This window comes from Equus quagga, chromosome 2, assembly GCF_021613505.1.
Source record: "Equus quagga isolate Etosha38 chromosome 2, UCLA_HA_Equagga_1.0, whole genome shotgun sequence".
Lineage (NCBI taxonomy): Eukaryota > Metazoa > Chordata > Mammalia > Perissodactyla > Equidae > Equus > Equus quagga.
This window is the reverse complement of record NC_060268.1, coordinates 60,584,535-60,600,540: the sequence shown is the minus strand read 5'-3', so window position 1 is coordinate 60,600,540 and position 16,006 is coordinate 60,584,535. Positions and strand designations below refer to the sequence as shown.

The 16,006-nt window shown below is 39.1% G+C and overlaps 1 protein-coding gene across 1 annotated transcript in view; it reads left to right on the top strand.

Annotated features, from left to right (window-relative positions):
• Positions 1 to 16,006, top strand: part of AAGAB (alpha and gamma adaptin binding protein) — a 48,242-nt gene that overhangs the window by 14,190 nt on the left and 18,046 nt on the right. The window contains exons 2-5 of the mRNA XM_046653367.1: positions 883 to 1,073; positions 1,209 to 1,305; positions 1,864 to 1,953; positions 4,897 to 4,980. Coding sequence (XP_046509323.1) covers positions 883 to 1,073; positions 1,209 to 1,305; positions 1,864 to 1,953; positions 4,897 to 4,980 — 462 coding nt within the window. The remainder of the gene's footprint in view (positions 1 to 882; positions 1,074 to 1,208; positions 1,306 to 1,863; positions 1,954 to 4,896; positions 4,981 to 16,006) is intronic.

Genomic DNA, 16,006 nt, shown 5'->3' with positions numbered 1-16,006 from the left:
ATCTGTATAAAACGGAGGTTGTGGGTATGGGCATCAGAGATGGGAGTTTAAATTAGAACAATTTCTAATGTTTCTTCCAGTTCTAAATATTGTATGACATTATGGAAGCAAAATGTTTCTGTGGTTCCATGACCACATCTATATTTCTTCATCATTGACTTGGCTTTTCCTGTACGAATTTCATTAGTTATAGCCATGCTGCACATGGGTTTCTGAAAGATTTAGTTATATTCTAAATCATTTAATTTGCTTGGCTATTATATATTTAAAATTTGCCAGAAGTGTCTTTGTCAAACAGGAATTTGAGCTGGCTTTCAAAGAATCTAAACAAGGCTGAATATAAATGGACTTGAGGTTATTTATCAGTATCCGTTCTTTTATTTCATTAGTTGAATTAATGTGTAGGCATTTGGTCCAAGGAGTATGTGTAGGTCTTCCATTTTAATGGTGCAGCCTTACTGCTGTCCTCCTTTTAGCTTGCAGTAAGTACAAAGTAGTTACAAATTCTTGAAGATTATTGTAATCTTCCATTTCCCATGAAGTATGTAAGCAATAAAATAAATACAGCCATTATTCTTTCTCTTCTCCTTGCTCTTTTCTGGGTGTTTGGTTAGATGACTGTTTTGTTCTCTACTATTATCTAATCTAGTCACAATAATTTTTGTGTTCTTAAAGAAAAAAGCCAATGAATTAAATTATGTCGCCATTACTTTTACAATCAAATGATCGGAGAAGAAAATACCCTAATAAATGGGAGGCCCTTTGAAATTCTTGCATAAAGAGAAGCAGCCAAAGTATCATACTGATCTGGTATCTTACCGAGAAAATTGACCAGTATATTGGTTTTACCCTTTCCATGGTAATGTTGTGTCATTTATTTAGATATCCTTGGAACAGAAGATCTTACTGTGGAAGTGACTGCCAATGATGCTGTGAGATTTTATCCCTGGACCATTGATAATAAATACTATTCAGCAGATATCAACCTATGTGTGGTGCCAAACAAATTTCTCGTCACTGCCGAGATTGCAGAGTCTGTCCAAGCATTTGTGGTTTACTTTGACAGCTCACAAGTAAGATTTTGTTTTCCATGGACCTTAAATAAGGAATTATTTTGTGCTTTCTTTTTTCCCCCCTACATTTTCTGTGAGTTCCCTTAACGTCCCTTTTCCTATTTTTGTTTGTGTGTTTGTTTTTCCTCCCTCTAGAAATCTGGTCTTGATAGTGTTTCCTCATGGCTTCCACTGGCAGAGGCATGGTTACCTGAGGTGATGATCTTGGTCTGTGATAGAGTGTGTGAAAATGGTAAGGCACTCCAGTGGGGTGGTAGTTGTTGGTACATAGGTTTGCCATTTCCTTGGTGGACAGAATATATTTGTTTCCTTAACCTAGAACAGTACCTCTCATGTGACTTTATTACTTTATAAAAATATTTTCTTCTATTTCTCTTTGGAATCTTGCAATATTTACATTTAATTTAATTTATTTATTTTCTGAGGAAGACTAGCCCTGAGCTAAGATCTATGCCAGTCTTCCTATATTTTTGTATGTGAGTCACCACCACAGCATGGCTGATGAGTGGTGTATGTCCACGCCCAGGATCCGAACCCACAAACCCAGGCCACCGAAGCAGAGTGTGCTGAACTTAACCACTACACCTTGGGGCCGGCCCCTACATTTTATTTTTTGAGAATGGACACTTTGGGTTTGAGAAATCATTTTTTGTATATTACTTTATTTTGGATGCCTTTAGAATAACATTGACGATAAGGGTAACACTTTGAGATTTGTGGAGAGTATTGCAGAAATATTCATGTTTTATTTTATTTTTACTTACAGACATTCTTTTGCATATTATTTTAGGTGTAAGCCGACAAAAAGCTCAAGAGTGGTGTATCAAACATGGGTTTGAATTGGTGGAACTTAGTCCGGAAGAGCTGCCTGAGGAGGACGGTAAGTATTTAAGTGCCAGGAGAAAACATGCCTTTGGATTTAGATGTGAGAGATTATTTTAATTCAGGGAAGAGGAATCAAAGTGAAATTCAAAAAACATTTTTTCCCTAGCTGTTTGAAAATATTTGTGCAGAATCATCCATATGGTCTTAACTACCAGTTGAATAATTCGTTTATTTGATTTTACCACCTATTTTAGGACTTCTGAAATTTTGTTTTTCTTATGGATAAAGGTAGAGGATTTCTACCTTAAATCTTCTTCATTTCCCCAATCTCTTATCCTTTCTCCACTGCCAAAAAAGGAGAGTTTGACCTATATTCCTAAAGTTTATATTCCTTATTTTGAATTCTTAGCAACCTAAGGCTGAATTCCCAGAAATCCAGGGGGCACGTCAGTCCTATTGGTATGTCTTTTGGACATTTGAAACCAGAAATACACGCAGAATGCCCTTCCCTGGGGTAGCTCTGCACTTACCTGCCTGCTGATACACTCTGGGCCTTCTGTTTCTCCCCTCTTCTTTCTCCCTCCCCTATTCCTCTTCTCATCTTTTTCCTTCCAAGTCCACCTGTGCTGGCTGCTGTGGGATCTACCAAGAGAAGACGGGTTTGAGCCCAAGAAAACCTTATAGTCTGGTACAAGAGACAAAACATGTATACAAATAATTGAATCTCCAGGTGGAATGTCATAAGTATTATAAAAAAAAATATTGATGCTGTGGTATTTTAGAGATGGGAGAGGTTATTTCTGTTTAAAAGTTCAAAGAATTTGTTGGCACTGTGACCTCTCACGTGTCAGCTGCTCCGTGGAGAAGAAATGGACAAGGTACTGGCCTTGTAGAAGAGGACTGGGAGGGAAGTGGCACTGATAAGAGGCCAGTTCTTGGGAGAGACATTCTAAGTAGAGGCAACCAATATGAATTAAAGTAAATAGATAGGATATAAGTAATCATTACATGAAACCGTTATTTTTTTAAAAAAGGAATTAAGAAACATTTTTGTATATTCTGGCTCATTTAGAATTTTTCCAAAATGTCACATTTGGGACTAAAAGCCTGGCAGAGAAGAAGAGGACAAAAATGAAATAAAAAGGCTGATTTTTCTCCCTGTACATTTTTAAGCATGTTGAAAATTAAGTACAATTTCTCCTTCCATGTTTTTCAAGGTCTCATAAAACTTGTGCCCTGTTTTGTGTTTGTGAGCTTGTGTGTAATCACTTATTTCTGGCACTAGAATTTTCTTCCTATAGTCCTTGAGAGTCAGCATTTGAGTCATTTATTTAAGACTGTTTTCGTTTTGGAATCTCATCTCCTTTATACCACTACACTTCTCCCTGCTCCTTGTGTGAACAATGTTCTTGTATTAATTCAGTGTAATCTTAAAATAGATTTTTGACATACCATCTTTAGATAAGGTCACTGAAACCTTCCTAGAGTTTTTTAATACAATCTATTCCCAAGCTGTATATCCTTCTTCTTCATCTGCATATATTATTTGAACATCAGTCTAAGACTTTATGCTAATTTATATTTAATTTCATCTTACTTGTTCTGGCTTTTTATTTCAGACCATATTTTTGGTTCCTGGTTATATCATCTGAAGTATTAGTTATTCTTTCAAGAATTGAATCATTCATAGTTAAGATAAACATGGCTTTTATTTCTTCATTTAAACGTTGATGGTGATAAACTCATCTTTATAGAGTATTTTCAGTTTAATGCTCACCATGTTTCTGTTAGGTTGGTAGGTTGGTGTTCTTTAAAGAGATTCATCAATCCGTCAGTTACTGCCTGCCTACTGTCTTTCAGGCGCTGTGTTAGGCATTGGGAATAATGAACTCTATAAGACGTAATTCTTGCCTTCACGGAGTTTCCAGTCTAGAGGGGAAGGTTACACCAGTAAATCATCACTTCCATTGCATCTGTCCTCTAGGAGAGGTGTGCACAGAGTGGTGTCATCCTCACTTTTCTTTGAGAACAGCATAGGCGAGTTGCCCTTGATTAAATAGCTAGTAAGTTATAGAGACTGCGTCCAAATTCAGATCTTCTGACTTCTAATTCTGTGCTCTTCCACCCAGGGCCAGGCCACTGGAGACAGGTTCTTTGTGAACTGTGCTCTGTACACCCTTAGGAGACTTTTCTCTTTCAACTACATGAAAACTATTTCTCCCTTTGTTTTCTGTATGCAGTCTTAGAGTAATTATTATCTGAAGCAGCTCCATTTCCTTTGTTCACACTCATATCTATAGTGTAGCAAAGAATACCACCTTTTTATTGGTATGCTAACGGGGATTACTGCCCTATTGTTTTGAGTAGTATCAATTAAATTCCAGAGTCAGGATAGTACCAATATTAAGTTAACTAAACTAAGTTGTTATTGTTGTTTTTTTAATGACCCTTTGCTTGTCTGTTATGGTTATAGTAATTTCAGTTCTCACTCTTAAACTATCTTTTTCTGATCAAGAAATTGTTCCCTAAATATCTATTTTAAACAATAATTATTACTCTGTGTTTGCCAGGAGAAGTTAGGGCATTTACAGGTTTTTATAGCATGCTAAGGGGACCATTCCTGCCTTCAGGAAACTCATTATCTATAAATAACCAAGATTGGTATTTCTAGTACTGTCCCAGGATTGTGTAATTAATGGAAACTGACATTTTCAGGAGAATATGAGTGGATTCCATTGGTGAGGTAATGGGGATGACTTTATTATAGAAACCTTTTATAGTGTGTGTTTATTTCATTGTTTTAGTTTCTAGAATATTCTTATCAGAAGCTCTGAGCTCTGTATATGCTTTATTCTTTTCCTTATTACGTAAGTTGCAACGTGAAGTAACAACTAAATAAGCACGATAATTAAGCCACAGTTATTTAAAAATATGGTTAGGGGGATATATGTATGTATAATTGTGTGTATAAATATATATATTTCCCCTCCCTGATTAGATGACTTCCCAGAATCTACAGGAGTAAAGCGAATTGTTCAAGCCTTGAATGCTAATGTCTGGTCCAATGTAGTGATGAAGGATGGTAAGTAACTTGGGACTAAAAGCCCCAAGGAGTTTTTTTCTTCTGTTCCTTGTAAGTTTTAAATTATTCACATATATGTGGAACCATTAGGATTCTATGAAATCTATAGATTTGTTCAATTTTAAATTCCCACTTGAAGGAAGAGCCAAAAGTAACATTTCTAAGAAATTTTAATATATGTTTAATTGTTAATTCAGTAATTTAGAGCTTGCCTATAATATGCCTGGCATTGTCTTTGGCTTTAAGAAATACCCCCAGAATTGTAAAACATGAACCCTGTCCTTCAGGAGCTCGTAGTCCAGCTATGGAATCAAAGTGTGCACTTTTAAAATGCTGGGTAACTGTGCAAGGCCGTCTTTGATGAGTGCAGAATGACTGGTACAGCAGTAAATGCATAGAGGTCAGAGATGTGGCCTTTGCTGTGGGCTTGAGTGTATAGAGAGAGCTTCAAGGTGAAAGTGGGTCTTGGCAGGAGTCTTCATGAGATGGTCAAGATTTGGGTTGGTGCAGGGGGAGAGTGACAAGCAGGGGAGAAAGCATAGCATCAAGAATAATGGTTGTATTTTCCAGGGTCACTAGGAAAACCTCACTTAGCAGTTGGAGCTAGCTTAAAAGAGCTAGGCAGGAGAATCTGGGCTTTTTCGTGCAGGAAATGGTGAGTCACTAGAGATTTTTCACAAGAGAGTGATGCAAAGAAGTTAGCATCTTTCAAAGGTTAATGTCATGGTGGTGTGCAGGTGAGTTTGGCACCTGAACCAGGTAGAGGTAGAGCCTAAAGTCAGGGAGACCAGGCAGCTGTGGCTGCAGCTCAAGAGTGAGGTGCTGGGGCCCAGGCTGATGTGGCAGTGGCCGCGAAGTGGAAAGCTAGGTCTGAAGTGCAGTCTGAAGGGGGCAGGCTAGTTGGCACACATTAGCCTCTTGTTGTCTGTATTAGTTTGCTGAGGCTGCAGTAACAAAGTATGACAAACTGGAGGCTCAGAACAATGGGGATTTATTCTCTCACAGTTCTAGAGGCCAGAAGTCTGAAATCAAGGCGTCAGCAGGGCCATGCTCTCTCTGAAGGTGCTAGGGCCTTCCAGGTCTCTTCCAGCTTCTGGTAGTTCTTTGGCTTGTGGCAGCATAACTCCAGTCTTTACGTGGCATTCTCCCTGTGTGCCTGTTTGTGTTCAGATTTCTTCTTTATATAAGGGCGATAGTCGTCTTGAATTAAGGGCCCACCCGACTCCAGTATGACTTCATCTTAACTAATTAGATCTGCAAATAAGGTAATATTCTATTTCCAAATAAAGTAACATCCTGAGATATTGGAGGTTAGAACTTCAACATCTGAATTTTAGGGGATACAGTTCAACCCATAATATAGTCCTTTAGGAACTGCTGCCTGTATAGTGTTTTTTCGGTCTTGTAACAATTGGCTGCCTCACCAGGTATGCTATGCTAGGTGAAACACTGTAGAAGGGAATGAGAAAAATTATATTTACAGTGAGCTTACCCCATCTTCCCTGAGATCAAGGGTCAAGTGTAAGATCAGTTTATAGAAGTAGAATATTTCATCTTAATTTTTGGTCGACGCTTGAGTGTTCAGTGAGATTGGGGCTCCTTTTTTTTAGTTTGCCTGAAATCTGATCTAACCCAGGTCGTCATGGGAGAAGCTCCTTCTGGCATAGTAAGATACTCCTTCCTCCTTTTCTTTCCTTCTCTCCTTCCTCCTTCTCACTTTATTTTTTCTAGGGGCAATCTAATGTGTCTGTTGCATTGAATTGCAAAGATAGTAGATTTTATTTTTTTGCAATAGCAATCAAAATAAGGCCCTGATAGATCTAGAAAAGATAAGGAGATTTTAGCGTATGTTGTCATCTCCCTGTTATCAAAACAAACTCAAGTTGAGGCTTGGTCCTTCTCATTGATTCATCCAGCAAATCCTTGTTGAGCATTTATCATAGTGAGGCATCGCTGTAGACTGTCTTCACTCTAAAAATATATTTAAGGTATGGTACATAAACTGGATCAATTTGGAATAAAATTATATTCAGTGGTGCTCTTTATATTTATGAGGACTATTTTCAGAAAAGCTTATCTGGCTTCAATCACTTTTTGACAAATCTGTCCCCCTGGTTCATATGTTAAAGAAGTATGGCCTTGTCATTTACATTTATGGCTATAAATTCAGAAGCTGGACCGAAAACACTGTATTACTTTGGAATTATGGTCAAAGATATTTTCTGGAAAAATGACATTTTACTTGTTTTAGACGTTAAACAGTGTTCTTAAGAGAACTGCAAAGCAAAGGGACATGCTGTGGATTTCTCATGGTTCTTTGCCCTGAAGTATCTTTTTCTTCTTCTTTTTCTCTACAGTATTGGTACATTCATTTGCCGTCAGTCAAAAACCAAGATTGCCATTAGCTTAATTCCATTAAGAGGATCCTTGCCTATGTGGTATGAAGGAAACTTAACTATCTTCTCTCTAGGAGGAGCCCTAGATATGGAAATACAGTGAAGTGACATTTGGATGCAACCCAGGTCTTAGGAAGTGTGAAGGACATCCTTGAATAGCTCCACATTTTAGATACGAGACAAGTCTCTGTATGAATATGTGGTGGGTCATGTTACTCTTCCGGGGTGACCTACCTCCTGTCCTTTGCTTTGGGGGTGGTCTGAGTGCCCAGTGAACTGCACCTTACTCTCAGCATCCTTTTCTTGAATGTTGTCTGCCAGCAAGTACTCAGACTGGTTTATTTGTTTGGGGGGGGTCTCAATCTTTTCTACTTTTTCTCTTTCATCTCCCTCCCCACTTTTCTCTTTCTCTCCTTTTACTTTTCTCTTACTTTTTAAAAAATTGTGGTTAGGGGCGGCCCCATGGCTGAGTGGTTAAGTTCGCGCGCTCTGCTTCAGTGGCCTAGGGCTTTACCGGTTCAGATCCTGGGCGCAGACATGGCACTGCTCATCTGTTGAGGCGGCATCCCACATGCCACAACTAGAAGGACCCACAACTAAAATATATACAACTACGTACTGGGGGGATTTGAGGAGAAAAAAGCAAAAACAACAAAAAAAGATTGGCAACAGTTGTTAGCTCAGGTGCCAATCTTTAAAAAAAAAAAAATTGTGGTTAAATATACATAGCATAAAATTTACCATTTTAACCATTTTTAAGTGTATAGTTCAGAGGCATTAAGTACATTCACATTGTTGTGCAGCCAACACCACTCAAAGCTTTTTAAACCAAAAAATGAAGTCAAAAAGTTTGTTGGCAAATTAAAGAAAGATATTAAAGGTATTCTTTTTTTTCCTGAAAATTCAACCAATTATTTAATGAAAGAATAAAGTTTTACATAAGATTTTAGAGAATAGTAAGAGAGGTAGCAGACCTAATTAATTCCAGTGTTCCTTAACATGATCTAAACCTCTAAAGACAGTGCCAGTGAAGAAAAGTGTTAGAGGCCATCTCATTCACAGAGATGACATGATTTTAATCAAAATGTTAGCAACCCCAACCCAGAAATACATAAAAAGAGTTTGTCATGACCTAGTTGGGTTATTCCAAGAACACAACATTCTTTAATATAAGAAAAATCCATTTAAATCACCACATGAACAGATTATGGAGGGAAAAAGCATATGATTATGGCAATCAATGAAAAAAGCATTTAAAAACTTCAGACTCTATACAGAGGGGAGAAATAAAGAAACTGAACAAATTAGAAATGGAGTCCTGTGGCAGAAATTGAGCACATGTAAATAGTGAATACCGTACTGAGTGTGACACAGGAAAACGTAGACAGTGGTGCCACCACCCACTTTGAGGACACTAACAACTGATTTTTTGTTATTTTTGTCAGAAAAATTACTATAGTCATGACTGGTCCTTTGAGATTATTACATCGCAAATTACATAATCTCCACTAATTATTTGGAATTATGTATTATCTATTTAGTATTTATCAAGCAGTAATGGAACACTGAGGTTATGCCCTGCCAGGCTTTAGTTTTTACTGATTCAGAAAAATACTAGTTTGAAACTGTTTAAAAAGATCCATTTTAAATGTACTCAGTTTGAAGAAACAATTCTAGTTCTAGTAAGGACTATGAAAATTTAGGTGTTATGACAAATAGCCCTGAAAATGTACCAATCTGACTAGGGTTTTATTTTTTTGCAGTTTATTGGCCACTTGGCATTCAAAGGCCAAATACTTCATCTGAAAATCTAGTTAAGTAAATACTTAGAAATGAGTAGCTTCCTTTCTACCCTCCCCCAAGATAAAGTATGTTTCCTAAATGGGAATTCATGATTTAAGTGAGTGGCCAGCTCACTTCTTTGCTTATTACAAGTCTGAACAATTTACCTGGTCATAGAATATCCTAATAACTTTTTGCCTCTAGTCTCTTCCTTAAAAATTAATAATGCACAAACCACCAAAGAAAAGATAGATAAATAGGACTTCATCAAAATGAAAAACGTTCATACTTCAAAGGATACTCAGGAAAGTAAAGAGATAACCCTCAGAAGGGGAGAAAGTATTTGTAAACCATATGTCTGATAAGGATCTAGTATCTAGGATGTATAAAGAACTCATAATTCAATAATAAGAAGACAATAACCCAGTTTAAAAATGGCAAAGGAGTTGAATAGACATTTTTCTAAAGAAGATACACACATGGCCAGTAAACGTGAAAAATGCATAACATTGTTAGGCATCAGGGAAATTACAAGCAGGATGAGGTACCACTTCACCCCCACTAGGACGGCTGCAATCAAAAAGAGACAATAACAAGTGTTGATGAGGATATGGAGAACTCTGAACCCCTATATGCTGCTGGTGGGAATGTAAAATGGTGCTGTGGCCACTTTGGAACAGTAGTAGTTGCTCAAAAAATTAAACCATATGGCTGAGAATGTCCACTCATAGGTCTTATACCCAAGAGAACTGTGAAAACATATGTCCACACAAAATCTTGTACATACATGTTCCTAGCAGCATGATTTATAATAGCCAAAAAGTGGAAACAGCTGCTGAAAACTAAATGTGGTATATCCATACAATGGAATATTATTCAACTGTAAAAAGGAATGAAGCATGGATGCATGCTACAAGGTGGATGAATCTCAAAAATGTTATGCTAAGTGAAAAAAGCCATTTACAAATGCCACATAGTTTATGATTCCAGTTATATGAAATGTCCAGAATAGTTAACTTCATAGAGACAGAAGGTAGCTTAGTGGTTCCCAGGGGTGGGAAGAGGGGTTACTGCCGGGTACAGGGTTTCTTTTTGAGGTGAGGAAAATGTTCATGGAATTAGATAGTGGTGATGGTTACACAACTTTATGAATATACTAAAAACTACCGAATTTTACACTTTAAAAAAGGTGAATTTTAGAATGTGTGAATACTATCTCAATAAGAGGGAAGGAGTACCGCTAATGATGATAGTAATGGTAGAAGGAAGAGAGGTGGTAATCATACTCATAGCAGCTGCTTACATACATACGTTATCTTATTTAATCACAATATCCATGTGAGTTAGGCTTAAAGAGGTCACGTGATTTCTTCCAGGTTATGTAACTCATCAGATCTCAAACTTGTTTGCATATTGGAATCAGCTGGGCAACTTTAAAAAGTACTGCTGCCTGAAACTCACTCCCAGAGACTCTGTATTAATTGGTGTGAGGTGTGGCCTGGGCATAGAGATTTTTAGAATCTTCTCCAGGTAATTATCCCAAGGTAATTATAATATGCAACAAAGTTTGAGAACCACTAATATTAGCTGTTAACTATCAAAGCCCTAGTTGAACGTGGATCTGTATAATTTTGAAGTCTTAACCACTATAACACGTAGCCTTATAAATTACTATGTTGTAATGAAATTTCTCCTTTATTGCTGTTTCTCTGAAGAGACAAGTGACAGTTTTCAGTCCTAACATTGCCGCTCAGCTATGTGACTTTAGGCAGATGTCATTCTGTCTGAGCTGTATTTTCAGTCTGGGAAGTGAGGTTGATCTCCATCCCTGGCTCCCTGCTCTGGCTGCACATTTGAATCACCTGGGAAGCTTTTACAACCTGTGCTGCCGGGCCTCACCCAGACCATTTATTTCAGAAGGGAGGGGCGGCTATAGTATTTTGTAAGTGCCTCAGGAATTCAAATAGCAGCCCTGGTTGAGAACCTCTGACATGGATGACAGTGATTGAGTTCTAACTTGTAAGAGCCTGTGCTTAATCCATGGGAGTAAACTAGGCATTTTGAAAGCTGCATTAGCCCTGACTGACTTGCTTTCTCCCATTTCTAAATCATGTGGTATTTGCAAGTCACTTCTCTGATTTACAAAGCCGGAGGAAAGAGACAGGACTGTGCCCAGTGTGGTCACCTAGAGGCAAAGGTGGGAAGAGTGGGCGCTGTCCTCCAGATTTCCTCGGTACTTGTCTCTAGTATGGGCTAGTATCCTGACAAGGTCGCCAGTGCTTCTATTAAACAATCCTCCTTGAGATCTGAAAGCAATAATACAGCCTTTATAAGTAGCTAATTGTCTAGGGGCATAATTGAGACCATAGTTGTATTTGGGCCATTTGAGGTTTTCTTCTGTTGACCTCAAATCTCTCTCTGGTCCACATTTAAGATCTGGTTTCAAGTGTTCATTTTTTCATTCAAAAAAATATTTGTCGAGTACTTTTTGTGTGTCAGGCCTTGGTCTGTATGCTTTGGATACGCCAGGCAACAAAACGTCTGCCCTTGTGGAGTTTCCCTTCTGGGGAGGCGGTAGTCACTAGACAGTACAAGTCATTGGTATGTTGGAAGATGGTAAGTGATATGAAAAAAGTAATAAAGCAGGGTCAAGGGTATTGAGATTGCTGTGTTGATTGCCATATTACATAGGATGGTCAAGGTAGAGCTTCTTGAGAGCTTGCGGTTTGAGGAAGGAGATGAGATAGTTTGCCATCTGGGTATCTGGGAGAAGAGCATAGGGGCATAGCTACAGCAGAGGCCCTCAGGTGAAAGTGTGCCTCATGTGTTTGAATAATAGCGTGGAACACACTGTGGCTGAGGAAGGGAGAAGGTCAGAGAGATAAGGGAGGACCAGATTATTTAGGGCTTTGTAGGCCGGTACTTTCACATTTAGTCAGAGTCAACTGGGAACTGTTCCAGGGCGTCGAGCAGAGAGTGACATGATCTGACTTCAGGTCTAAAAAGATCACTCTGGCTGCCGTGTAGAGACTAGATGGTGGAGGTGAGGAGGAACCAAGATGATCTCTTAGGAGACTGTTGCAGTGTTCTAGGTGAGAGGTAGTGGTGGCTTAGATCAGAGCTGTAGCCATGGAAGGGTTGAGAAAAGGTCAGATCTGGATATATTTTGAGGTAGAGCCAGCATGATTTCCTGCCAGTTTGGATGTGGGGTATGAGAGAAGGAGAGCTGTCAAGGAGGACTCTGGGATTTGGGCCTGAGCAATTTGAAGGAGAGGTTGCCCGTCAATTTCAGTGAGGAAGCTACAGATGAAGCAGACTTTGAGGGGCAGGGTGACATATCATTAATTCAGTTTTGGACATGTTAACTTTGCGGTGGCTACTAGATAACTTTGCGGTGGCTACTAGACTTCCGAGTGGAGATGTCAAGCAGACAGTTGGATAGATATGTAGAGTTTGGGAAGAGAGGCATATACATGGCATTTAAAACCTTGAGCCTGGATGAGATGACCAAGGGAGTAAGTGGACAAAATAAAGAGGACCAAGGACTCAGCCCAGGGACATTCCAACATCGAGAGGCTAGGGAGAAGAGAAGGAACCAGCAGAGGAGACTGAGAAAGGATGATCAGTGAGGGAGGAGAACCAAGAGTCTAGAGTCCTAGAAGCAAAAGTCAAGTGTTGTCAAGGTGGAAGGAGTGGTCCGCTCTGCCAAATGCTGCTAATAGGTCAAGTAAGAAGAGAACTGAGGATTGACCTTTGGATTTAGCAATGTGGAGGTCATTAGTGACCTTGAAGAGGGTAGTTGCGGCGAAATAGGTTTGGGAGGAGAGAAATTGGAGATGGTGACTATAAACGACTTGAAATTTTTGCAGGATAAAGGAGCAGAGAAATAGGTGGGAGCTACTGAGAAGAGTGTGGTTGATTTTTTTATAGTTTTAAGATGAGAATAAGAGCAACATGTTCGTAGGCTGAAGGGAGAACTCCAGTAGAGAGTGAAAATCTGATGAAGGAGGAGAGAGAAGGGAGAATTGCTGGAGTGACGACCTTGAGTAGGTGAGAGGGGGTACCAGTGGCCGGCTTGGCTTTGGATAGGAGGAGGAAAGTAAATCTGTCGAAAGAGCCTGGCAGAGTGCATGTGGGTGCAAATGTTGCTGGGTGGGGAGATGTGGTATGGAAATCTGGAAGTTTCTTCTGATGGCTTCAGTTTTCTTAGTGAAGTTGGAAGCCAGGTTAATCAAATGAGACAGCAGAAGGAAGTAGTGTTAGGATTTGAGGAGAGAAGAAAATGTGAAAGTCATCTAGGAGAGAGAAGATAAACCTAGCGATGTAAATAAACTATGATTGCCAGATAGCATGAAGGGGCCCACTTGAAATTTGGTATGATAAATTAAAAGTGAAGCAGGCAGCATGGCTGTGTGTGTGTGTGTGTGTGTGTGTGTGTATGTGTGTATTCCCCAGCTGCCTTAAGCTGCATGGGCGCAGCCATGGAATGATCAGTTGTGCTTTTACCAAGCATGGGTATCACAGCAAGAGAGAGGCAAAGGATTAGATAGTATACCTGAGAGATTAATTAAAATGATTGGCTGTGGAATTTAAGCTGGGTAAGAAAGGGAAGGAGAAATCAATGGAGAGAAGGTCTGTGAAAAGGTGGTAGTTTTGAGGTCCCAGTGGAATTGAAGGATAGTTGGTTTGAGGTATAGAGGAGTGAGCTGGAAAGAGAGGTGGTGGTCTGAGAGTGGGATGCATGAAACTGAGATTATGGAGGGGTTGTAGTTATTGATCATAATAAGGTCTTCGGGTCTGACCATGGGAATACAAGGCTGAAGTAAAGTAGAAGGCAACATCGGTAAAACAAAAATTCAGTTAACTGAGAGTCAGATTTTTGGAAGGATCATCTGTGTGTGTATTGAACTTGCTAAGAATTCAGACAGAAGTAGTATTAGACAAAATGACAGTTAGCCAGTAATTAAAACTGTGAAGAAATGAGGGGGAATGGTTGGGGGATCTGTTGGATGATGGTAGCAAAACGTCGACACTTGGCTTCAAATAAAGATAGACTGTGTGAGGTTATCAGTAGACTTTTATATTTAGAGGAGATTTTAGAAGTAATTTAATCCCATGATTCTCAACTGAGACCCACTGGATGTAGGGACGTGCATATCCAACGCTGCAAACACCCTCTGACATAGTTGCTTGGCTCCCATTGACGGTCATGTTAACTAGTACGCCAGTATTACCAGTTGGCTGGTAGGATGACGTATCTCTCAACTGCCTTGGGATAGAAAACTGTTAGGGACTTTTGAACTAGTCTGTTCTATCCAATGCAGGAATGGCTTCTATAGCATCCTTGCCAGCTGATCATCCACCCTTTTTGGTTGAATACTTCAAATAAGAGGTACCGCAATACTTTGTGAAGCAGTCTTAGAAGCACTTAATTGCATAGAGAAATCAAAGAACTGTCCTGTTAATTCTCAGCAGATAGGATATATTTTTATGCTGGTAGTTTGGGGAAATAATAGTTATTTTACTTTGTGTCATAGAGCTGAGAACAGTGGCGAAAATTGTCTCTCTCGATGTATTTTCCTTCCTTCTCCCGGTTACTGGCTTTCATTTTGGTCAGTCTTCCTAGTTTTCCTAGGAGGTGAAGAAAGTTCCAACAGAAAAGAGTTAGCTTAGGGCTACTGAAGTGAACAAAGGGGTGGCAAGAATGGAGATCATCTAAAGTAATAAGTTTGGAAAAACCAAAGCTGAGACGTGATATAATTGGAATACATAGTATAAGGTATCTATAGGGTAAATAGGGACTTGATTTCCCAAATTCCAGAAGGTAATTTATTGGAGAAAACATTACACTAAGAGCTGATCCAGGCAGAAAATAGATATGGCTCAAAAAGAGGCGACAGTGAATTCTCATGAGTGACAGTTGTACCTAATTCAAGTTGGGGAGGTATTTGGCCTAAACTTTTAAGACTGTTGTCTTGGAGAGCAGTCATGTTTTTCTTTCCAGTATTTTTTTATGCAATACTTTCTCTACCAAGTCTTGTACTGGCTGGGTTGACTCAGATTATATGTTCTTGAATTTTATAGAATTTAATAAGGGGCATTGTTTTGTTTGGTATGATATTGTCTATGAATTAGCCAGGTGAAGGCATTTAGAACGCAGAATCTCCATGCATGCATCTGGTATGATGACTTCCTTTTATAGATGGGGAAAATGAGACCTCAGGGAGGAGAGGTGACTTGCCCATTTTCACACAGTGAGTCAGTAGCTAAGGTGGGAGCAGAGGGCAGGTCTCCTGACCAGGAGTGTTGTGTGTTTTTCCATTACAGTGTGTTGATTTACGTTATTGGTTGGTTAGAGAAGGGAACACGGAGCAGTTAAATGATTTACCCAGGCTGCATGGGAAATTATTGGCAGAGCCAAAAGAGTTCATCCCCTACAGAACCCCCTCAGCCTAGGTGTTGAGGCATGAGTAAGGTTTTAATGAGACAGGCTGGAAGTAATGATCATATCTGAGATTTTGGACTTTTTTACTTATTGCATTTTAAATAAATCCTTTGTAAAGGGCTGTCTGAAATGGTGTTGATACTAACTCAATCCCATAGTTTTGCACTTAATCCAAAGTACAGGTATGGCTCCTGGAGAGTTACTGTAATAAATATTGATGTATTACTTGAGTGAAAGAGAGTTCATTTTACATTATTTTACTTAGAGTCACACGGATTATTCTCTTCAGTTTGAGTTAAGACTCTTATTTGTACGTGCTAGGTGCTCAGTTAATGTGTTTTTGTTACTTAATTTCAGATTATAAAAGCAAACAGGTTAAATTATAGTACTGCAGTTGCAGGCA